We start from the raw sequence: 23283 nt of genomic DNA, 5'->3' as shown, positions 1-23283 counted from the left end.
CCAGTTCCCATTAATGAGCTTAAAGCCAGGTTCAAAGCACCTTTCAGCACTAATATTTTTACCAATTGCAACTGCATCCCCCCTTTGAATCATCACGTTTCCTTCATCTTAATACGATTGTCTGGACCACAATGGGGACGACGAAGGCCCATAAATATTAATACTGTTGCGAGTACTGATTCATCCGAAAATTGCATTTTCTCCTCCTCTGGTCGAACATGGGTCCCCAACGCACTGCTCGACACTTAGTATCTACCCGTCATCATCCTCATCAGTTCCCGGAACTTCGTCGACATTCCATGCTTACTCGAAGTATGGCTCGGGCTCAGCCTGCTCCTACTAGTACTAGCAGTGACCCTCCTTTTGAACATCTTCAACGCCACTCTTCGCAGGAGGTCTCTGACCCTTCTTTTTTGGCAAATTCGGCCTCGCATAGTCATGTCACTCATGGCCACTTCCAGGAGGCTTCTGGCTCTTCATCCGTCTTGAACGCTAATTCGTTCTCTTCGCGCGAGGCTCCCGACCCTCACTCCCTCCTGGACACCACCAGCAGCGATAGCTTGCTCGATGTCCTCAATACTTTGGGCGAACTTCCCTCGAAGCCTAGCGTCCCCTCAGAGCTTTTGACGAACTTCGATCAAAGCTTCGTCATGGACCTAGAGATGTTCAACACCCGCTCTCGACGTCTCTTTGATGAACAGAAAAAATCGTTGGAATTCACAAAGCTGCATATTGATATATTGGCGCATCAATGTACTGTGAGTGCATTTCAATCCAATCTTGAATTAGATCGGACTGACCTTCATCGTTTCCAGGATTTGAGGGCTATTAGCCATTTGCGACAAGGTATTCAAAGATTGGAACATTGCTGTTCTTTCTGCAAAGATCTTGCATGGAGTCCTCATGTGTGCGTACCAACTTAGAGCTCTACTTCTTCGTTTATGCTTATCAGGCATCACTGCGATTCAGTCTAGCCTGTGGACACACCGCTTGCTCAAGTTGTATCAACAATGAGCGACAACGCTTCATCGTCACTGACAGGATATTCCAATGTCCAGTATGCTGGTTCCCAGTCTGTCGAAAACCTATTCCATCCATATTGCTTCAGTCCGTAGTCGAAAGAATTGCCACTGACTTGGACATTATCGCACCTCCCCTGTATTCCCTTGCTTGGCCAGAGCGTCAATAATACATTAAACCTTGTCTATCTTAGAATACCCTGCAGTTTCCGCTACTCATGAGTGCTCAGTAAATTGATGTTTTGCATAGGTACAATAAGTCGAATGTAGTGCTTCTCATATCCATATCAATATCAATAATGCTTGGTTCGGAACTTCACAGACATCCTCATTAATTCACCAAGTACTCTAGATCTAGTACGTAGTACTAGTACTGTCAATATTGGTCAGTGGCCTTCAGCAGCGTTGAGTATGTGCATGTTTCCTGTCCCGGTTCGATCGGATATGACCCCGGACCGAGATTCAACTGTCATCGCACTCGCTGACTGGTACGTTGTTTGCTAGGTATCGTAGGTTTTCAATCCTTCTTGATGTTGTGTGTCCTCAATCTCACATTTGCCATGATCTATCCGACATTCCCGCCCTTCAAGCTGGCGCTGTTCCGTATGTATTTCGACGTTGATTGATTTCATTCCCTTACGATCCGGTCACTACCCAGACTTCTGCCAACCTTTTACAAAAAAACAAGCCTTGAGGTGAGCTTCATAATCGCTGTCTTCTAGCTCCTATCGCTCATTATACCTAGTTAGCCGTTTGAAAATCCCGGTGCTGTGAGTCAATGTGGTGAACTCACCTTGAACAAACTCTTGAACTGCTATTAGCCTGGAAATGCAACTGCTAACGGCGTAAATTTTGACGCAAATCTGGTCTTATTCGAATCTGGTCTTATCGTTTGTGTGTGCATATGATACGTCCAGCAAAACCTCCATTAACCCTTACCCGTAGGTCGGAGGACGGTTCGAGATCAACAGGGTATCCTTTGTCCCCCCTACAGTCATCTTACTTCAAATTCTCAGCGGAGCCACTACAGCAGGTAGCCGTCAACCGATAACAGTACTGGACCATGATATGTCTTCCTCATACTGGTTTATCCGACAGTCACATAGATTGGTATCTGGAAGCGTGAGTCTTCTCTTCTGCTTTGAGGTCACCTTTTGACCAGTGAGTCGCCAGTGGTTTTGCTATTGTTTTTGCTGAGGATGCACCGGACGTCGCCGCCGTTAATCCCGTCCCCGGTAAGCGTTTTCAGAACTTGAAACCGTTCATTGGCCGTTAACATCACTGGCACGTCAGAAAATCAACTTTGCCCAACTTATGATGCTTTGACCCCTGTACTACAAATTACAGTCATTGCTAGAATCTATCTTCAAGCATCCCCCTTCATTTGATATTATATAGATAGTTATTGGTACTCGTTTATGGGACCACACCGTCAACGTGGTGGGGCCGTGTAACAATCTTTTTGAACCTTTGAATTTGTCCTCTTCTTCTGGCTGATTTGATTCAATTTTTCGTCAAAGTTTCTAAAATGGCACAAATTTGGTGTTATGTACTCATAGCATGATCAATATCAATACCCATCCACTCTACCTCGCTGACATCTTTAGCAAGCCCTTTGGAGTCCTCCGCCTTTGGGTCCCGCTTCTTCCTCTTCGCTTTACCGAGGTCGCTGCCTGCATCATTAACCCCAACCCCAACGCGGCTCACGTCGACGAAGATTCCCTAATATCGCCCTAACAACTTTGCGTTCGTCCGGTGCATACATCAGCATACTGAAACCCTTTTTCATAGCTCGGGCTGTTCGCCCATTTCGGTGGACATACACGTCTGCTGAGCGAGGAATTTGGTAGTGGATTACGTGGTCAACACTGGGAATGTCAAGTCCACGGGCGGCTATGTCCGTCGCGAGAAGGACAGAGTTGGGGGTGCTTTTGAATCTGAGGGAGAAAGAAGCAAGGCGTCAGTAGACAGTAATTTCAGCCAAAAGAATATATGAACATGACAACATTCACATCCAAACCAAAGCAACGTGGAACAAGAATAGAGCGGCCGGGATATCGGAAGAGAAAGTAGTACATGTATACGTCCTATGGAAGGGAACAGATGAAGATATCAGGAGATGCAGATGATGAAAGTGAAACGGCAAAACGGAACATGCGAAATAGTGCACTCTAAGCCTTGTCCGCGGAAAGGCATTGAATCTTACCCTCGGTCAATGTAGAGACTACACCGCCCTCAGGGCTCAAGTCTATGACTTCGGAGTCGCGATCGCGAAAGTCCAATCGTAGCAAAACATCATCTGCCGATGGTAAATTATGGGTGATAAGACTCTGTGATTCGTTGTGACCCACCAAGTGTTGACGCTGGCTTGTTATTCTTTTGAGGATGTTTTGATCTTTGCGGTTTCGCTCTCCTCTTGACATTGTGTTGTAGGTCCTTACTGAGCGAGGCGGAGAACACGAATGTCTGCATCTGGTCTCGGGCAACTTTCTCTTTGTCGTCCTGGACGTCGAACCCTGGCTCACCATGTACGGATAGAACATCGTCCGGTATTCGATCTTCCCTAAACACTCGTAAAAATGGCGAAAGGTAAATCGAGAACACAAATGCTTACAGGGATTCCCGTAAAGTAAGTCGAAGGATGTTGTCCAACTCCGCAAAATGACCTGCTTCAATCATGCGGTCGGCTTCGTCCCAAACGAGAAACCTCAGACGCTTCAGCTTTTTGGCCGGGGTCTCGTTCTGGGGAGCGTCATGGGGGTGCGGCGTAGGGATCAGGTTCATAACGCGCTTCTTCTATGATATCCCACAAGCGAGCTGGAGTCGCCACAAGCACATCCACACCCCTATTTAGAATGCGCTTTTGCTTCTGAACAGACATGCCACCGCGCTGACAGTGGGTGGCGGTTTCTTGGCGGTAGACTTCAGGTCTTCTTGTTCTATTCCTTTCCTTTGCTCTTTTGATCTTCCATCGTGTTTATTGTTGACGTGTTTAATCTCGATGGGATCCTTGTAAGTGCTGAGACACGCGTTCAAATGAGTCGAAACTTGAAGTGCAAGTTCACGAGTCGAAGCTAGAACGAGTGCTTGTACTGGACGGTGCTTGGACGAAGATCTTTGTGGTTCTGCCGATAGCAGCTTGTGAAGGATAGGAAGACCATAGGCCAGTGTTTTACCAGATCCCTGCTAGTTTTTTTAAGTGCGATAATAATGAAATCAACAAGAAAACTGACTGTTTGAGCAACTCCAACGACGTCTCGCTACTTGAGAGCAAGAGGAATAGCTGCGGCTTGTATGGGCGTAGTATTTAGAAAGTTATTATGATGAAGACATCTGGTGAGTTGGGATGAAGATTATAAGGATGCCACATATGTGGCAGTAATTTTTCTGCTGTTATGAATAAATACTGGGATTATGTCGAAGCCGATAGCACTCACAGTGTTCTTCTTCAACGACTACATTAACTTCACCCTCGCCTGTGGCAGGCTCCTCGGAGGATTCAGCTTTCTCTTCTTCCCGTCTGGCCTCATCGACGCCGATAAACTAATGACTCGGTGAGCCCGCGGAGCCCAGACCAGTTATAATTCGGCGTACATTGAATCTAGCAACCCTTCCTATTTCAGTCTCTTCGTAGGTAATCTCGACACCCTCTACTTCTTCCAACTCCAAAATTTCATCGTCGCCGTCCAATCCAGTTTCCACCGGACGAGAAACGGTGGTCCAGGGGAGGCTGTCAGCACCATTATGCTCCACCTTGAGTTTTTTGCGCGACGAGCCTGCCAAAACTGAGGAAAACCGCTTTCTGGACAATTAATATTCCTCATTATATGGAGAAAAGAAAATTTCCGTTTAGCGCTCAGATGCCAGATAAGATACTTATCTTATCGTTGAAATCATTGATATATGTACAGATCCTTCTAGTCGTTCACCACGTATGTAGACCCAAATGCATCATCCATAGTCATCCATTTCTTCGTTCTTTGAGCAGAGAGCAAACGCGCTCTTCGAAATAGCCGCCAGATTCAAGGTGACTAGGATCCGGACAAAGGATCCCAGTACTTGATCGAAGTATTATTGATGGTCAGGGCGTTACGGAAAACAAAGGTGAAAGGTATGGCTAATTTGTATATAAGGAAACTCGCACTCGATTTTGGCGTTCAATTTCTCAGACATGAGACGAGGGTGTGCCACTCACAGATCTACTCGTCGTTCAACTCTCCAGGCTGCTCGCGCACTCCATGTGCACCGACATCCCATGATTACTCGAAGCAGGACCCTTCGAATCTCGGGAAACGACAACTTGAACTTCACGCCTGTAGCTGCCGTGAACTCTGCAGTCGCTTCTGATGCCACTGTCGCTACTCCTGTCCCCTCGGATGGCATTCTGAATGTCACACCTCTCCCATCAGCTTCCGTCGTCATCAATGCCACTGTCGTGGACTCTGCGATCACCACCGTCGCTGACCCTGCTCCCTTGGATGTTATGTCTGATGATGACTGTGATAACACGTTTTATGAAGAAGTACGAGCGTACCTGGATTATTCATCGGACATACTGAACGCACAAGCTGAAGAAGTTCAGTTGCTTCGTCGGGAAGTTGTATCAATTCGCGAAGAAAAGGCTGTAAGCTGTGGCGATACCTAACTTAGATCCACTGATGATAGGACTTTTTGCAGGCTCTGAAACAGCAATACAAATTGGACACAGATGCCAGAGAAGAGGCGTACCGTTGCTCGATCTGCTTGGATTTGGCCTGGGACCCATATGTGTGAGTACTTGTCGAGGATGTTTAGTCAGTCACTTTCTAATGTCCACCTGTGGCTCAGATTACCATGTAGTCACTCGTTCTGCGCTCGCTGCCTCAGTCAACACAGAATCAATGATTTTCGAACCAAGGCGCGCAACTCTGAAACTCTCCTTGTAACGTGTTGCCCTCTATGTCGCGCCGAAGTTTATCAGAAGCCCGTATACTCGTGTGCCATTCAGCAAGGCGTGCAACTTGTTGCTAAAGAGATAGGCATCGTAGCTCCTCCTCCCTTCAAACTTCGCTGGCCATGGTAGGGTATTGATCAGTCGAATGGAATATCAGTAGAACATGTGCCTCGTACTATATGCAACAGTTAATGTACATGTAATTCAATGTGTGTACATGTAAAGGTTCCTAAGTAGTAGCTCGAATCTAGTCATGTGCCATCGAGTGGTCTTCCTTAAGCGCCTGTTCTTTGTCTTCGTACTACCGATATGAGCGTCCCTTTGAATGTAATATCTCTTTCTCTTCTCGAAACTCGAGTGAACCTGCGCCGAGGCCTGCTCTGTACTAATACTGAACATCATGGATCATCCCATGGATGATGCTCCTGCAATGCCACCAGCTCAGGCTGTCAACGATTCCGAAGTGTCGACAACAACCACCCGTAGCCGTCCGAGATTGCCGCCCATTAATCGTACCGTGGACGACTCCTCTGGGACCAACAACTCTGAAACACTCCAAGCTACATCTTCGAACCGCCGAAGGAAGCTCAGTACATCATCCTCTGAAGACGACCAGTCATCCAACCATGCAGATGAAATGCTCGAGAAGCCACAAAAAGTGACAGATGTGAGCTGTCCTCATTTTATCATAAGGGATGTGAGCCTGGATCGGACTAATAACTAGTATCTCATTCAAGTTCAAAGTCCGTGTAGTTGAGCGTATAGTTGAACGCGAGGTTGTACCTGCACATGTCACACAACAACTAGCCGAGAGGGACGAACGGATACAGCAACTGCAATATGAACTAGAAGCTGAGGTATGGCTCTTGTCCAGTCAATGTACTCCTTTCCACTCATCCGGGTAATTACAGAAAACTGCAAAAGCTGCAATAAAGGATGATTCCGACCCTTCACAAAGCTCTCAAGCAGTCAGTTTTACTGAAGTAGAGAGACGTAAATTAAGAGTGAATTTTACAATTCATTTCGCGTCCTCATTTAGTCTTCATGTTTTTTCTTCAGGGAGATGTTCTCGATAAAGCCAGAACTATCGAGAGTCTGACAAACCTTAATAAAGAGCTGCAGCATTGTCTTGCAGTGTCAAAAGTATGTAGACTTGCTACTCATATATGGAAAAAAACGTTTATTGACTATTTAGCGAGATTTGGACGCTCTAGGCGAAGAATTGAAAAATACAAAGGTACGTCTCCCTATTCCTAAACTTGCTATCTACTGTTAATATGTGGCCCTACTAGAAAAATTTGGATTCATTGAAAGAAGAGCTGAAGGAATCACAAGAAACACACTCTGCTGCAAATGCGGAAGCTGCTAATGAAACACAAAAACGAGATGATGAGATTGTACGACTGCAAAAGGAGCTTGAACATCATAGGAGAGATGTGGCACAGGATTCTGTTGCGAAGGATTCCGAGACCGAAAGCTTGCTGACCAAATTGCGCAATGCAGAGAATAGGATCAAGGAGAAAATGGTAAGTCTTGACCAGCATCAGCAGCTCTTGGTTAGGTGACGCTTTATCAGAGCCAACTTTCTCAATTTGAACACCAAATCAAAGACTTAGAAGCGAACGTTGTTACCAAAGACAGGTACTCACAGGAACTCAACGCTGCCATCCATGCTTTAGAGACAGGAAATGCTCAGCTCAAGGCAGCTGTAGCCACTGCCGAAAAAGTAAGATCCTCTTCTTTTTGTGTCATCCAAAATAGACTTTGATTACATGACGCAAAGAAAATTGGAGACCAACACAATGTAAGTCAAACTTCTATCCACGTTCATTCGCTTGACTTCACCCCACAGGTGCAAAATGCGGAGATTCTCGATCTGAAACAGAAAGTCCAACATCTTGACAAGGAATTCGAAAAGACAATTGCTGGTAAGGATGCGCAGGCGAATGCGCTCCGAAACACGATACAAATTCTCGAAGCGGAGAAAAGACAGCTGGAGGAGATCGCAGCATCGGAAAAGGTCCGTTTTCTCGAAGCAAATGTCAGATATCTTGGACTGAGATATTATACCAGCCGAAGGTTGAAGCTGATCGTGAGGCATTGAAGAAATTGAGGGAAAATACCGAAGTGAGTCCGAAACGTCACTGTGTGTATGCTTCTATGACACTCATGTTCTTCAATTGAGGCTGGGGTAACACATTTACGAGGGCTTGAGCAAACGCTCAAAGAGTTGCAAGATAATCTAATTTCTAAGGACTCGCTCATCAATTCGCTCAACACAAATCTCCAGAAACTAGAGACGGCGAAGAAGAAACTCGAAGCAACTGCGGCAGTGGATAAGGTGCATTTTCATTGCAAAGGACATTCAAACTAACCTGTTCATGTATTGGTTTGATTGACGCGCCTTGTTTAGGTTGGGAAGACACGTATTTGTGCACTCGAGGACGAAATCAAGGATCTCAAATCCAGTCTTTCAACGAAGGACTCGCTCATGCAGACGCTAAACACTGCGATTCAAAGACTCGAGACAGAGAAACGACAACTAGAAGCAACTCTCGCAGCGGATAAGGTGCGTTTCATTGCAAATGACACTCGATATACCCTGTTCATGTATTGGTTTGATCAACGCGCCTTGTTTAGGTTGGGAAGACACGGGTTCGTGCACTTGAGGACGAAATCAAGGATCTCAAATCCAGTCTTCTATCGAAGGACTCGCACATGCAGACACTCAACACTACGATTCAAGGACTCAAGACAGAGAAACGACAGCTAGAAGCAACTGTCGCAGCCGATAAGGTAAGTGTATCTCAAATTTTGTTGAAAACACAGTGATCCATGTACATCTGCCAGCCACAACTTCAAGCTGATCGAGCGGCTCTAGAGAAACTCAGGGACGAATCAAAAGTAAGTTGAGTATCTGTCCTTATTACATTGCTCAAGACATTCATGCCAGGCTGGGAAGACACGCACGCGCGAACTCGAGGACAAAATTGAGAAAATAGAAACAAGCCTTTCTTCAAAGGATGCACATATGCAGACACTGAATATGACCATTCAGAAGCTGGAGACGGAGAAACGACAGCTCGAAGCAACTGTCGTAGCCGATAAGGTATGCGTATCTGGATTACGGGTGACGAACAGTGATTCATGTACCTCTGCCAGCCGCAGCTTGAAGCTGATCGTGTAGCTCTGGGGAAGCTTAGGGATGATTCGAAAGTAAACTTAGTGTCTAACTCTCTTTCTCATTTCACGTTGCTCAAGGCCTCTGTGCCCAGGCTGGGAAGATGCGCGCACGTGAACTCGAGGACAAAATCAAAGATCTCGAAACATCCCTCTCTTCAAAAGACTCACACGTGCAGACACTGGACTCCACCATTCAAGGACTGGAGAAGGATAAACGACAGCTTGAAGCAACTGCTGCGGCTGACAAAGTAAGTGTATCTGCATGCTCATCGACGAACATAGACACTGATCCTACGTATACCTGCCAGCCACAAATTGAAGCAGATCGTGCGGCTTTGAGGATACTCAAGGACAAGGTTCAAGTAAGATCCATGTCTTCTCATCATGTCACATTGCTCAAGATCTCCATTTCAGGCTGGGAACACCCGGGCTCGTGAACTTGAGGACAGGATCAAAGATCTTAAAATGAGCCTTTCTTCAACAGAATCACAAACGCAGATGATGAACTCTACCATACAAATGTTAGAGACGGAGAAACGACGACTTGAGGCAACTGCCGCAGCCGACAAGGTAGAATCTCATGGTATAGCCATGCAAAGATTGATTTCGATATTTTTTCAGCCTCAAATTGATGCAGACCGTGCAGCACTGAAGAAGTTGCGGGACGAAAATAACGGAGCGCACACACAGGCACTCAATTCCAAAATCAAAACACTCGAGGCAGAGAAGCGAAAACTAGAAGAAATTGCAGCGGTAGAAAAAGTAAGGCCTTGACATGTGAAACAGAATGACGAAGGTTGAACCTTTCATCCTACTAGCCCCAGGTCGAAGCAGACCGAGCTACACTACGTAACCTCAAAAAAGAGACGGAAGTAAGTGAAATGTGAAATGCAGTATATTCCGATGGTCATTGAGTTTTCTCTTGTGTCAGGCCAGTGCTGTACGGATTCGTGCTTTAGAGCAAGAGATCAAGGATCTAGTGGCTGTAAGATCATCGACGTTGTTCGTGTAAAACATGTTTTACAGTTCGCCCGTTCTATACAGCACCCAGACGAAAACGAGATGGAGAAACTCTTAGCAGAGAATGCCTCGCTCAAGGTGGGTTCCCTTCCTTTTGAATGAGGTAATAGGGCTCATTTATGTGTTAGTCTTCTGCTGCACAAGATCGAGCTCATCTTCTCGGCTACCAGAGGAACCATGTAGCAAAGGTTCGCAGACATAAGTCATTTACTGATTTCACAACACTTATATTTGCTTTAGACCCGCTTTGATGCCTTGGAAACAGATTACTATGAGCTTCAGGTATGAGGCTCAGCGACTTGCTCAATGAATAAGCATCAAACATGATAACTTCTTCCAGAGAAAACTTATACAGAAGGCCCAGGAAATTGTTTTGATCAAACAGCATCATGAAACCGAGGTAAACACCCGCTTCTATCTTCAAGAAATGATCTGAAGTTGCATACATACCTAGAAAGAGACCGGACAATCTCTCGGAACGCAGGAACTGCAAGCTTTACGGGGATCACTGGCAGAGCTACAAGCACAGCATGCGGAAGAAAAGCTCGCAAATTCATCTACCCAAGCCCGCTTAGCAGCACTACAAAGCGAAATTGCAACTGTCACTCATGAGAGGGATCAGCTGAACTCTCGAGTTCTCGCAGGTGGAGGTATATCGAGTCTCCAAGATAACTTGGCAAAGCTGCGTGAGCAACTTGAACGGGAGGCGCTTTCCAATTCTCAAAAACAAGAACGTGTCACATCACTAGAACAAGAGGTTGAAAACCTCAAACGAGAAAGAGATTGCCTAAAGGTTTATATCTGTAGTCTCTTTCCACGTCCTTATTTATCCTGATCGATATACTCTAGGAATCTTCAGGAAACGGACCATTACTGTCTCAGATCATAGAACTTCGAGCAGAACGTGACAGATATAAAGTGAACACACCTGTTCTGTATTCGATTCAACGGTCTAACGTTTTGATAGGATGAATTCAATGCACAATTAGCAGGTCGCCAATTCTTATCTAGCCGCAAAAATCGCACCTTGTCTCGTGCTAACATCAATGCTGAAGTGCGCTATGCGAAGAAATTGTTCCCATCCTACAAGCTGGCAGATCCTGTGGTTCGTGCTTGGTCGTTGGTTGTAACTTCGATCTCATATTATCTTCAGACCCCATCTTCTGCGTCCAGCAGCTCCCAGTCAAGCAGTTCTCCTAGATCAGCTAATGTGAATCCAAATGAGTCAAATAGCCAACAACGTCAAGACACAAGTTCCTCTAGATCCCATTCAACCTATAGAGCTCCCTGGCAAAAGGATAAATTCTCGCCTTTTGTGAGTGAACCTAGTAGACTTGAGAGCATTATTGAAGGCTTCATAACTGCTTTCATAGCTTGTGCAACCTGAGCACGAATCCAGCGATAGCGACGATGATAATTCTGAGCAGGTGAATGGGAACTAACTTATGTACATGATTTAAATCTGAATGAATTTCAGCGAAAATCCTCACACAAGAAGAAAAGGCGTCGGATAAGCACAAGCGGATCGGAATTCTCTTCAAAATCTTCCTCGTCTGACGCAGAGTCCGCTTCAGATGTGGATGAACATGGTAACCCTGTTGAGGGCGGTGTTAGCCGTGTTGCGAAGGCCTATGCGCAGAAAGGCGTGCGCAGTAACTGGTCACGGTCGGCGCAGAGAAACCAAGTGAATGTAAGCAATCACGATCAATGGAACTTGTTGACAACGCTTCTAACTACCTATTTCAGAAATTAGCTAGACGTATCATGAGGGAGACTCTTGGAGGTCGCAAAAACTACCAGCTTTTCATTCGCCCCGGTGTTTCAGATGCTCGGTTGGAAGAATTCAAACAGAATCCTCAGACTCATGGCCCGAAAATTCGCAATACGTTCATAGACAAGCGTGGTCTGACTACTCAACATCTTCTGGAACAGCCATGGAACCAGCAAGTTAATTACATCATGGCCAAAAACGCAGAGACAATAGTTAAAAGTTGCAAAGATCAGAGGTTTGGAGATGCGATTGACTGGCCCGCATTATTCAGTGAACGAATCTATCGTGTTTACCTCGATGTGATCAAGGGAAGGCCTATCACAATAGATGGCACAGGAACAAAGGAAGACTCTCAACGGATTCAAGACCGTCTAGTTGACTCACATCTCTCTCGTATCAAACACAATGGAGAGACTAACTCCCGACATTCGGTATGGTTTCTTAAGCATAAACTCGTTCAGATTTTGTATAACAGTTTTATTGCAGAAATTGCGAACACGTTGTGAGGTCTGTGTAATAATGGTGGATGTGTGCCGAAAGAGAGATGACCAAAATGGAGTACAGTTTTTCTCATTCGCCCTGCGCGCGTTCACAAAAATGGGGAGCGGAGGGATGTCAGAGGATGAAGACAGTGTGGAAAAGGTGATCGTTGGTGACCGGGAATTAGAGGAAGCTGTGAAGCTACCTATGTCTTTGCCATTCCGCCATTCTGTTATGACGACGATCGCCGTGGTTGTCGATAAAGTTCCTCAAGTCGAAAAGATGCATTTTGTTCAGAGCGGAAGGACAAGCAAGCGTAGAATTCGAGACAATCTTAGGTGCAGGAAGTCAGCGCGGAAACCGCCTAGCGGGTGGCCAGTTTCTTTCTTTGCGGATGGTTACCTCGAGTCTTTGCCAGAGTACGAGCGAGATAAGCTGCGTGTGTCCAAAAAGATATTTCCTCTCTACAGTTTGGAGAAGATGCCGGAGCAATACCTGTAGCATTTATGCTTGTAATGTTACATATATATATTTAAATATCTACACTAATAGGTGCCACTGAAGATGGGTGCTTGGACCTATTTGTTTTCGCCATGGAAAAATTGAAAATTTTACAAGCGCGCAATGTGAAATTTACCTAGTGCGAAAGATTATCTTTATCATGTGGGAAAGATAATCTTTATCATTTGGGAAAGATAAAGATTATCATGTGGGAAAGATAATCTTTACCGAACGCGAAAGATTATCTTTACTTTATGGGAAAGATTATCTTTCTCTTGTGGGAAATACAATTTTTCTCTCACGATCAATAGAACATTGATCAAACGGGAAACTTTTTGTTTTTTTTACGTGAAATCTGATCAATATCCTCGGGGAAAAGTATTTAATTACTTAGGGGAAATCAGCAATTTCTCCCCAACATTTCCCTTTATATTTCCCGGCCGGGAAAAGCTGGGCCGTCACCTGTGAATGACAATTGGTTTAATGCAGTTAAAACATTGAATATTTATCCATAAGTAATTTACGACGAAGAAGGCCAGTGCGATAGAAGTCATCCCCTTCAAGATCAGCATCTCGTTCTGCACCCTCAACAGTAGAATCAGTGACCTCTTGCTCTCCACCGCTGCCCGTGAAACCAGTGATTGTATAAGGATCATCTCCAATTACCTCAAGTATATTATGGACAATCATTAATGACTCGATCATCTTATAGGCCTCGCCCAAGTGACGGCTGGGAATGCAGCGTAGTATAGGGAATCGGCCTTTTAGACGACCGAATCCGTGCTCAACAAAAATGCACATGCAAGAGAGCTGACGGTTCCACTTTTTGCGGCGACGTGCTTCAACTGGATTCGATGTGAGATCGTAGTCATTGAATGGGCGGATTGTAAACTTTGTCAATGGATATCCTGCAGTACGGGAGCTTCAGTTAAGGAATGAGGCAGAGGACTATATTGACGAACCTTTATCAACCAATATGTATTCATGTGCACGAAAATATTTCTCGCGGTGCAACCATAGATGTGAATTTCGAAAAACCCGACTGTCCTGAACAGAACCTGGCCATCCCAGTTCATGCGATGTGAACACACCACGATGATCAACTGTGGCTTGCATGATCAACTATTTGAGACATAAGAAATGAGCCGAGAATGAATCAACAATCACTCACCGCGTAAAACTTTTTCCTACACCAATATGCATATGGGTTCACAAGTGGTTGGTTCGTGAGTCTGAACAGACACCCATCTGCTGTCCCGAGACAGCCTGGAAATCCTTGCTCAGCAAACTTCTCGGAAATGAAGTGCCTTCGAGCTTCTCCAGGCCATGCAAGGTAATCGGACCATAAACGACGTATTGCACCAATGACACGCTGTACATAGTTGTATACAGATCCCTCAGCAACTGCCATTACACTAGCTGTCTTCACCGCCGTTTCAGCCCCGACTCTGCATAAGAATGTGGCCAGCTGATAGCGGACAGGGCGTTGAGGACGATTTGCTGTGGATTGGAAAGCTGCATCAGCAGCAATAAGGTCATGCAGGTGCCAGAAGGCATCACGACCCATTCTGAAACAGTATTTAGTGAAAATTTTAGCCTTACATTAACACTCACCGTAGCCATGCTTTAAACCAGCGAACAGGGAATGAATGAAGCAATAAATCAAAAAATTCTTCGCATTTCTTCCAACTATAAGATCCACGACTGCCATATCTCGAGCTACATTGAGCATCCTTATCTTTGGAAAGTGCTATCTTCAAAATAGCAAGAGCTACAAGTTCTTCTTCGCTGTTGTTGGCATCACTGAGCAATAAAATGGCAAGAGTTTCGAGGTCAGCAGCTGCACGAGCAAGATGTTCCAGAGATCTACGTGGCTGTCGGCGGCGGCAGCGTGCCATAGATGATCATTAGAGGTAGAACGCGTTCGTCGATAAGTAGCACTTCGCTCAGCTCGATGGCTTACGGATCCGATTGATGGATTTCCCAAATGGGCTTGCGGCACGCTAGCCGATATTAGTCTCGAAATTTCACTCGAAAAAAAACTCTTAATTGAGTTGGACTACTAGGATTTACTTCTTTCCCTTGCGCTGGCGCTGGTTCGGTGTGTTGAGCCTTTGCCCTGTCTCTTATAAAAATTGATTTGACTTTTGCTTTTGCTTTCACGCAGTTACATAGTTGTCAACTCTTTACTCGAAAATTCGAGACCGACACACGAAGCAAAATTAATTGAACAATTCGCTGGACGAATTATTTATCCTCACGCATGTCATGAAGCGGCAGAGGCGGAGTGACTAGCAGAGCAGGAAGCGGGGTGACTAAGCCAGGCAGTGAGGCGGAGCAACTAAGCAGGTGAGTGAGGCAGAGCGACTAAGCGGAGCGGAGGCGAACTGGTCCCAGATAATGACAGAGATATATTGAGTATCGTAGTCATAGGTAATAATAAGTAAGCACATACCTGGTCCCAGATAATGACAGAGAGGTCAAGATAAGGGACCAGGCTGTGGAGGGTTGGCTATATATACATAATCTAGTCTGCGAGAAACAACGATGTAATACTGTACAGTTCAGGGGCAAGGAAGGAGGCGGAAGCCGATAGAAAGAGAAGGTGGGTCAGGTGGATCAGTAATAGATAGATCAGTAATCGATGGAGATTGACAGCGATGGGATGATGTATTGTACAAGTAAAGGCGTCGAGACGGTGAGAAAGGGAAAATGATAGGGGCTGCGTACTTTATGACAACGCACACACTGCATTTTCTGGTATGTTGATTGTGCACTGTGTGTTGATCTCTCGCTCATATGGATTTAACACTCAAGGCTGAAGACTATCCTGCTCACGAACCGTATTTCCCATCTGTCTTCACACCGATAAAGCACCATGTTTCGAACATTGTCTTTACCCCTTCTCGCTATCCTCGTCCTTGTCTTCAACTTCCACAGGGTGTTTTCCATGCCTTTGACACTCAATGCTACTTCAGAGCAACCTGCGCAACGACTCCCGAACAATGTCAGAGGTATGTATCATTTCCTCCCTCAATGCTCGTTTTATATAACCAATCGTCCTCAAGTTCAAGGTTTATACCTGATGATCAAGCGCACCGACTCTCAAAGCACCAAGCATAGTTACTCTCACTACGCACCAGATGAAGAGTGGGCGTTTTACGTCGGCAATACTCACGCATTCCAATCAATGGTCAAAGACAAACGGCTAATACCCAAAGAGCTCGACAAGCCTCCCAGGTATAATACGCCTAATAACAATTCACCTACTTATCTCGAGGTGTATGTCAACTTCGAAAATCGTGAGGCTATGGCGTCGGCTTTCGAAATGATGTGTTCCATGATCCGTGGATTTGACACCAACCTGCAGTTCATCGATAGAGCCATAGGCCTCCTAGTGAAAGAGTTGAAGGTGGTCTACGAGCGTGATAGTAGGACCAACGTTGAGAAACAGGTAACAGAGTTGCCGAAGAAGTGGATTGCAATGTACGATGCGATGAAGCCCATAGGTCCAGCTGGGGCGAAGGTACCTGAAGATACATCCTCCAACGAAGTTGTGGAAAAGGCATTTTAAAATAATACAATTATCTGCGCTCGTTCGAGCGACCAGTTCTCCATACTATCATTGAGGGATGATGAATTGCTGAAATTGTAAACGAAAAAAACGAAGGGGGAAAACGCTGCTGCATTACGTCAAGAGAACACATGCAAATAAATATTAATTGAAAGCCGTCCATTTTGTTACCATCAAGACCACCTGCCTGAGGATACCCTCATTCCTAACAGTTACCTAGAACAACATCGGAGGAAATCTATGCAGCTTCAATAATTTAATGCGACAGCGATTCTCAACCAAGCCTTTTCCCTTCTGCTTTCATGGCGGAATCGATATACAGTAAAGGAACACAGGTATGGTTTGAGGACAAAGAGCAAGGATGGATTCGCGGGGAGGTATTGTCCTGCTTATTGTCAGCTGAGGAGGATGGAATAGTGGAGCTGAAGTTTCTCAATGAAAGACACAAGGTACGTTGTAGTTTTATCTCGCACCATTAGTATGTACAACATAGAGATGAGTTTCTATGCAGGAGACTACACTGAAAACTACGCTCAACGAAATTGCTCGAAATGCCACCAAGGATACCAGAAAGACCCTTCCGCCTCTTTGTAACGCGCCCGAGTACGATCAAGTGAACGACTTGACTCAGCTTCCTCATTTGAATGAACCATCCAGTGCGTTCTGAACGCTCCTGGTCTCTTCGATGCTTCTTCTGACACGCTCTTCAATCTTCAGTCCTCCATGTCATCCACAATCGATATACCACCCACAAACAACTCTACACCTACAGTGGAATAGTCCTTGTCGCCATCAATCCTTTTACAGACGTCCCTATCTATGGGCAGAATGTTATCCAGATGTACGCTGGGGCAGCGGGAAAGAAACGGGACGAGTTGAACTTGGAACCTCATCTGTTTACTATTGCCGAAGAAGCTTACAGAGCTATGCAGAGAGATTCGCAGGACCAGACGATAATCGTTTCTGGGGAAAGGTAAACATCGTGTTTTATTCATATGTGTAAAAGCCTTAGTTTAGATTCCTTCCAGTGGTGCTGGGAAGACGGAATCGGCGAAATATATCATGAGGTATATGGCTTCTATGAAATCCAACGTGTCCGATATGATACCAGAAGAGGCTGCCTCATCCGTCGAACATCAAGTTCTCGCTACGAACCCCATCCTTGAGGCATTCGGTAATGCCAAAACGTCAAGAAACGATAATTCTTCCCGGTTCGGAAAATATATTCAGGCATGTAATTCAACTTACTCACCTTTCGAATAGTACAGCAGAGGGCTAAAACATCCCCTCGTGCAGATCCTTTTCGACTCCAACTCTTCCATCGTCGGAGCTCGTATCCGTACCTACCTTCTCGAGCGATCACGAATATCCTTTCAACAACGATCCGAACGAAACTACCATATATTCTACCAGCTCTGCCAGGGAGTCTCTAAGCTGCCAGACTCGGAACGCGCTCAATTTGGATTAGACGGATTAAACTCGGACTTGACAGACGGGAAAGGATTCCGATACCTCTCGTCGTCTTCTTCCTCTTTCAAGATTGACAATGTCGACGATGCAGCCAACTTTGCTGCAACCCGTCAAGCATTGTCCGTTGTTGGTATCGACTCCGCAAACCAACTGTCTATCTTCCGTCTCCTAGCTGGTATCCTCCATCTCGGTAACATCGACATACAACACAGGCGAGATGCCAAAGATGCGATAATCGATTCTAAAAGTGATCATGCTTTAGCCAAAGCTACGGAGCTACTTGGTATCAGCGCAGAGCAATTTGCTCGATGTACGACGAAGAAGGTCATCGATGCTAGAGGAGAGAAGTATGAGTCTGCGAGAACAGTGGATCAAGCGGTGGGTGTGAGGGATGGAGTGGCAAAGTTTATCTATAATAGTGTTTTTGATTGGTTGGTGAAGAGGATCAATGAGAGTTTGGGCGAGGGTGGAGGGATGGAAGAAGAGGATAGTATGGGTGAGGGCCAAGGGGAGAGTGACGACAAGGGACGAAGGGAGAGAACATTCATTGCAGTGCTGGATATTTACGGTTTTGAACATTTCCAGACGGTGAGCCTATATTCTTTCGACATGATCTGTATTGATCATACAAATCAGAACTCTTTTGAGCAATTCTGCATCAATTACGCCAATGAGAAGCTACAACAGCAGGTATGCCTTGCTCTTTCTGTTATCATTTTTTTTGAGCTGACTTTGGTGCGTCACCCAGTTCGTTTCCCACGTCTTCAAACTTGAGCAAGCCGAATACGCCTTAGAATCCATCGACTGGACCACCATCGAATTTTCCGACAATCAACCTTGCATTGATCTTATAGAAGGCAAACTCGGTATTCTCGCCTTACTTGATGAAGAATCCCGTCTCGCTACCGGAACAGACGATTCCTTCATCGACAAGCTCAACAGTCAACTCAAATCCCCTTCCTCGCAACATAAAGCCATTTTCAAAGATCACCTACACGGAAACGAAGCATTCACCATAGCGCATTATGCCGGAGATGTGTCATATAATATCGATGGATTCCTGGAGAAGAACCGGGGAACGGTGCCGGATGAGCATAGGGATTTGCTTATGGGTTCGACGAATGAGTTTTTGAGAGAGGTTGTAGAGGTTGGGTCCAATGTGGGTATTGATAGTCACGCGAATCCGCATGCCTCAAAAAACGGGCCGAGCGGAGTAGTGTCCCCCAAACCAGGAGGCGCGGTCAGCGCAAACGGGCCAAGTAAGGCAGTATCAGGCCGCAAACCCACGCAATGTTCTGTCTTCAAACTGTCTTTGCTCACACTGACTGAGGCTCTGAAACGGACGTCGATACACTACATCCGATGTATCAAGCCGAATGAGAGTAAGACACCTTGGTTATTCGATGGCAGCTCAGTTGCAGCTCAATTGAAAGCATGTGGGGTGTTGGAGACGATTAGAATTACGAGTGAGGGGTATCCAACGAGGTGGAGATATGAGGATTTTGTGGAAAGGTAGTGTGACGTTCTATGATCACAGGTTCATTTGCTAAAAGTTATTTTTCCGCAACCTTTTAGATACCGCTTACTGCTTCCTTCATCACAACATCGTTCTTTGCCCCATCCGTCGACTTTGATTCCCCTCACACCGACTTCTTCCTCATCGTTTTCCTCGAATCAAGAGCAGCACGGCGACCTCGACACCGACGACCCTAACCGCCAGCTAACTGCTGCCGTTCTACATCAGGTGCATCAAGACCTTGTACATATCATCATCGGTCCAGCTGCAGCCACGAACAATGACAACCCAACCCTGTCCGAATCCAAGTCTAAACTATATCAATATGGTCGGACGAAAATTTTTTTCCGTTCACGCGTTCTAGCGATCTTGGAGGGACTTCGTCTCCGGGCTGAAAGAGAGCGTGAAGAAAGGGAAAATGCCGCTGCAATATCAATACAAAGGGCGTTGCGTGGGATGGTTGGGAGGAGGACAGTGGCCCGTTTAAGATCAGAAAGGGAGAGGGAACGTGTAGAAGAAGAGGCAAGACGGGAGAGGGAACGTGCAGAGAAGGAGGTGAGGGAGCGGGAGCAGTCTATGCCGGAGGAAAAGGCGGAAGGTTCAGCAAATTCAAAGCCTCCTTCTACACCAGTAAAAACTAAGTCGAAACCCGAACATCCTAATTTTCAGGCTCAAGCCAAACGTACTGAACGCACCCGAGCTAAGACTCCTACCACCCCCGGGGAAAAATTAGGGAGGCATTCTCGTCCGACTACTCCATCTGTGGCCTCGACCCCTACCTCCAGATATCAAAACGGGAATGGAATCAATGGGCTCGGAAATTTCACGAATAACAGTCTCAGTGGCCCCCAATTCGAACTTCCCCATTTCCATCCAGACGATTCTCGTTATACAGATATTGAGAGATGTGCAGCGTGTAGGGCTAAAGCTGAGGCGGTGAGTCGGCAGCGAGATGTGCGCATCGGGAGGCTGAGCTCGCCACACACTCTGCCGAAGTCAAGGTCCAATCTCGATTTACGTGGAAGTTCTCAGTCTATCGAGCAGCACGGCCATGATCACGATCATGATCACGATCACAGTCATCGAGGACGTATCCCGACTACGGAGACCAAAGCTCACATACATCACGGACAGACGGGTGGTCTTACTGTTCCTCCATCGACCTCGACACCTAGGAAGGGGTTCAGGTCGAAGTCCATCGAACCCCGCCAGGATGCTATGAAAGCAATGACAAGCACACGTCCAACAACACCAAGCAAGCTCAGGAAACTTCACCCAACCGCGATGTTAAGGACGGCTAGATCGTTCACGAAGAGTCATTCACATGCGAATTCGAAAGAGAATGGTTCTGGACGTGCTTTGGCGAAAGACTATGCAGCTCATATAGCCATGAGAGCAGAACCAGAACCAGTGCCGGACTTGAAAATTTATAAACAGTTCATGGGGAAGAAACCAACGCCGTTGTAGTTGTTATGCCTTCTCACGACCGTAGGATTTGTTACCTTCTAGCACGAACATTCACTTCACCTTATCATTTTCATTGTATGATATGATTGATTCACTGCATTTACGTTGATTTACTAATTCTTAATTGCCACCCCAGTACTAGTAGGGTACCTCATTTGCATAGGTTTTGGATATTTTTTCTTGCTGTGTATGGATGCTATCTCAGTCTGCAGTTTACTACTAGTTTCGTTTTGAACCCGCACTAATTCACTTCTTGATAGCTTTGAAGCAGCTCAATTTCAATATGTTTTCAAGCAGTAGGAGAAACGGATTCGCACAAAGCGAACGCTATATGGTTCGGGGTTGACGAAATAGGACTGGGAGGCCTGGCACATCAACGCATGGTGTACCAAGGTCCTTTGATTCTCTCACGGTAGAACATCTACTGGTGCACAGAGATATCGGGTTTCGATACTGGTGTTAGAGTAAAACCATCCTTGTCAATAACAACAACAACCGGCAAAATAGTACGCTTCGACAACGAGTGATTAGCGATCACCCCCGGATTTGGTGGATTCTGCGCCTCATAGCCTGGACTTGAATAGTAGGACTCGACTTGCGTGACTGAGTGCTTGGAGAGCTTGGTGACTGGACATACAGGAAGGGATCATAGTGCTCACAAAAAGCTTGGACTGTGTGCTCAGGAAGAGCTTGGACTTTTGTGCTCATAAGAGCTTGGTTACTCGCGAAAAATCATCTGGGTGCCCGGGAGGGCTTGGATTCTTGCCCCCTCAACGGTGTTCTCGAAGGACTTGGATCTGGATTTTTAACAAAACAAAGTAGTGCTCAAGAAACTGTACACGGAGTGTACGTGCTGGAGCTCGAACGTAAAATTGCAAGGCAATTCGGGTGCCAGACTGAATCTTGTTACGGCGTGGGATTCGAAACCAAAACAAACTCTACTTGCTACCGAACTACGTGCTCGCTTTTGCAAACGCGTCCTCGAAACTTAACACCCCGTTTATAATCCGAACTCTTTCTTGATTTTGTTAATATGTCTGCATCCACGGGCGAAGCCGAGCTCAGGCAAAACAGTCACTCTAAAAACTCTGCAACCTCACCAGAACACCAATCATCCCCAAACTCTTGGACGTTGGGAGATCGTACATCGAATGACCATTCGCGGGCAAAATCTCCTCACCAAACCGCATCGGAGGAGCCCGAGGGACATGACCGAAGCGATAAGGACAGTTTACAGGGTAGCACCGAGAAAAGTAAACCAAAAGACAAGGTTAAAGCAAATGCGACGGCCGAGAAGTTCAAAGGGAAAGAGAAGGCAATCGAAAAGGAGAAAGTGACCTCTCCTCAGAAGAAGCCCATGCCAAACCGCCGATCCTCCACTCGCTTGCAGACCAACGACAACTCATCCTTGTCCATCCTTTCCGACGACGACGACCCCTCACCACCCTCGTCAGAATGTCTTCCGGATGATCAGGCTGCCATTGCTGACGCATTGAAGGTTCAAATACTGGGGAAGAAGAGGTCGACGGCTGTCGTGGCGTCTGCTCTGAACCGCAACACGCTTGCTCTGGGAGGTCATCAATTAGAGCTGGTAGAAATACAACGCAAGAACGAAGAAAGGGTTCGGGGTGAAATCGGGGAGCTGAGAGTGCGTGTAGATGCACTGGAAGTGTCTGGACTGGGTGCCCACGTAGACGAATCTGTCATCTCTGACGGATCAGGTTCCCCGAAAGTGCCTGCAGCGTCTCTCCTACGTGATATTAGGACGCGTATCAAGGCACTTGAAGGCAACAACCATTTGCTAAAGGACGGTGTAGATTGGAAGCGGACCTTGGACAAGGAATTTCGTACGCTTAAGGACAAAGTAGAGGTTTATGAAGGTTTTCGAAAACTCTCCCCCAGCCAAAGGATGTCATGGAGGTATGCACATACGCCACAAAGGAGTTTACGAGAATAGGATCTCTCATATCCAAAGGGCTTTCGGATCTACGCGAAGAGGTGAGGGTGGACCGAAAAACGTCGATAGCTGACGCCTTCAAAAAGGTCACCACCACCATCAACTCACACAACGACACTCTTCGGGAGGAGAATAGGAAGCTGTGGGCCAAGCTCGATGACGTCTCCACCAAGCTTGAAGCAGCTTTGGCAGATAATGATGGTCTACGTGCTCGACTGCAAGGTATTGGAAATATTTTATGCCACAGAAATTGTCTATGCAACATAATTCAGCATGCACTACTGAATTGGGAAAGGGTGTATCGTCAATGCCAAGGGAGGGCAGGATGACTTCAAGCATACATTACGACCCCCATAATAAGAGTGTGTGTTCCATAGCTGTACAGGAGACAT

The 23283-nt window shown here is 46.1% G+C and overlaps 9 protein-coding genes across 9 annotated transcripts; 8 read left to right on the top strand and 1 right to left on the bottom strand.

Moving 5' to 3' along the window:
• Window positions 1-218: 218 nt before the first annotated feature.
• On the top strand, window positions 219-2407 carry C8R40DRAFT_1172478 (uncharacterized protein; the record flags this gene model as incomplete). The annotated part of the gene is made up of 11 exons (XM_046231857.1): window positions 219-758; window positions 816-905; window positions 975-1057; window positions 1524-1622; window positions 1678-1714; window positions 1769-1789; window positions 1841-1909; window positions 1965-2052; window positions 2126-2141; window positions 2193-2254; window positions 2313-2407. The coding sequence occupies 11 exons, from the start codon at window positions 219-221 to the stop codon at window positions 2405-2407; spliced, it is 1200 nt and encodes a 399-aa protein (XP_046084776.1).
• Window positions 2408-2564: 157 nt separating this feature from the next.
• On the bottom strand, window positions 2565-5192 carry C8R40DRAFT_1172477 (P-loop containing nucleoside triphosphate hydrolase protein; the record flags this gene model as incomplete). Its single annotated transcript, XM_046231856.1, has 11 exons — window positions 2565-2692; window positions 2727-2912; window positions 3226-3318; window positions 3371-3582; window positions 3634-3815; window positions 3915-4202; window positions 4253-4279; window positions 4351-4409; window positions 4457-4562; window positions 4614-4821; window positions 5164-5192. 11 exons carry the CDS (start codon window positions 5190-5192, stop codon window positions 2565-2567), a joined length of 1518 nt encoding a protein of 505 aa, XP_046084775.1.
• On the top strand, window positions 5191-5792 carry C8R40DRAFT_1070878 (uncharacterized protein; the record flags this gene model as incomplete). The annotated part of the gene is made up of 2 exons (XM_046226279.1): window positions 5191-5643; window positions 5697-5792. The coding sequence occupies 2 exons, from the start codon at window positions 5191-5193 to the stop codon at window positions 5790-5792; spliced, it is 549 nt and encodes a 182-aa protein (XP_046084774.1).
• A 6148-nt stretch (window positions 5793-11940) lies between these two features.
• Window positions 11941-12243, top strand: C8R40DRAFT_1001701 (uncharacterized protein; the record flags this gene model as incomplete). Its single annotated transcript, XM_046222763.1, has 1 exon — window positions 11941-12243. A coding segment is annotated over one exon (303 nt), but the record flags the coding sequence as incomplete, so codon positions are not given.
• An 88-nt stretch (window positions 12244-12331) lies between these two features.
• Window positions 12332-12907, top strand: C8R40DRAFT_1049574 (uncharacterized protein; the record flags this gene model as incomplete). The annotated part of the gene is made up of 1 exon (XM_046224571.1): window positions 12332-12907. The coding sequence occupies one exon, from the start codon at window positions 12332-12334 to the stop codon at window positions 12905-12907; it is 576 nt and encodes a 191-aa protein (XP_046084772.1).
• Window positions 12908-15577: 2670 nt separating this feature from the next.
• Window positions 15578-16538, top strand: C8R40DRAFT_1238424 (uncharacterized protein). The gene is made up of 3 exons (XM_046233459.1): window positions 15578-15667; window positions 15725-15921; window positions 15976-16538. The coding sequence occupies exons 2-3, from the start codon at window positions 15786-15788 to the stop codon at window positions 16479-16481; spliced, it is 642 nt and encodes a 213-aa protein (XP_046084771.1). The 5' UTR covers window positions 15578-15667; window positions 15725-15785; the 3' UTR covers window positions 16482-16538.
• A 245-nt stretch (window positions 16539-16783) lies between these two features.
• C8R40DRAFT_1049506 (P-loop containing nucleoside triphosphate hydrolase protein) lies at window positions 16784-19467 on the top strand (the record flags this gene model as incomplete). Its single annotated transcript, XM_046224568.1, has 8 exons — window positions 16784-16930; window positions 16993-17137; window positions 17199-17454; window positions 17510-17715; window positions 17755-18405; window positions 18460-18539; window positions 18588-18641; window positions 18700-19467. 8 exons carry the CDS (start codon window positions 16784-16786, stop codon window positions 19465-19467), a joined length of 2307 nt encoding a protein of 768 aa, XP_046084770.1.
• A 45-nt stretch (window positions 19468-19512) lies between these two features.
• On the top strand, window positions 19513-21189 carry C8R40DRAFT_376690 (uncharacterized protein). The gene has a single exon (XM_046234872.1). The coding sequence runs from the start codon at window positions 19924-19926 to the stop codon at window positions 20932-20934; it is 1011 nt and encodes a 336-aa protein (XP_046084769.1). The 5' UTR covers window positions 19513-19923; the 3' UTR covers window positions 20935-21189.
• A 320-nt stretch (window positions 21190-21509) lies between these two features.
• C8R40DRAFT_376654 (uncharacterized protein) lies at window positions 21510-23162 on the top strand. Its single transcript, XM_046234871.1, has one exon. It carries the CDS (start codon window positions 21968-21970, stop codon window positions 22889-22891), a length of 924 nt encoding a protein of 307 aa, XP_046084768.1. The 5' UTR covers window positions 21510-21967; the 3' UTR covers window positions 22892-23162.
• The last annotated feature ends 121 nt before the right edge of the window (window positions 23163-23283 follow it).

The sequence above is a fragment of the Lentinula edodes genome, assembly GCF_021015755.1.
Source record: "Lentinula edodes strain Le(Bin) 0899 ss11 chromosome Unknown C8R40scaffold_25, whole genome shotgun sequence".
Lineage (NCBI taxonomy): Eukaryota > Fungi > Basidiomycota > Agaricomycetes > Agaricales > Omphalotaceae > Lentinula > Lentinula edodes.
This window is presented reverse-complemented; position numbering and strand designations above follow the sequence as displayed.

Coding starts and splice junctions, on each gene's coding strand:
- C8R40DRAFT_1238424 (XM_046233459.1), top strand. CDS start 15,786: ATGTTTCGAACATTGTCTTTACCCCTTCTCGCTATCCTCGTCCTTGTC. Junction 15,922..15,975: donor ACTCCCGAACAATGTCAGAG/GTATGTATCATT, acceptor ATCGTCCTCAAG/TTCAAGGTTTATACCTGATG.
- C8R40DRAFT_376690 (XM_046234872.1), top strand. CDS start 19,924: ATGGTTGGGAGGAGGACAGTGGCCCGTTTAAGATCAGAAAGGGAGAGG.
- C8R40DRAFT_376654 (XM_046234871.1), top strand. CDS start 21,968: ATGTCTGCATCCACGGGCGAAGCCGAGCTCAGGCAAAACAGTCACTCT.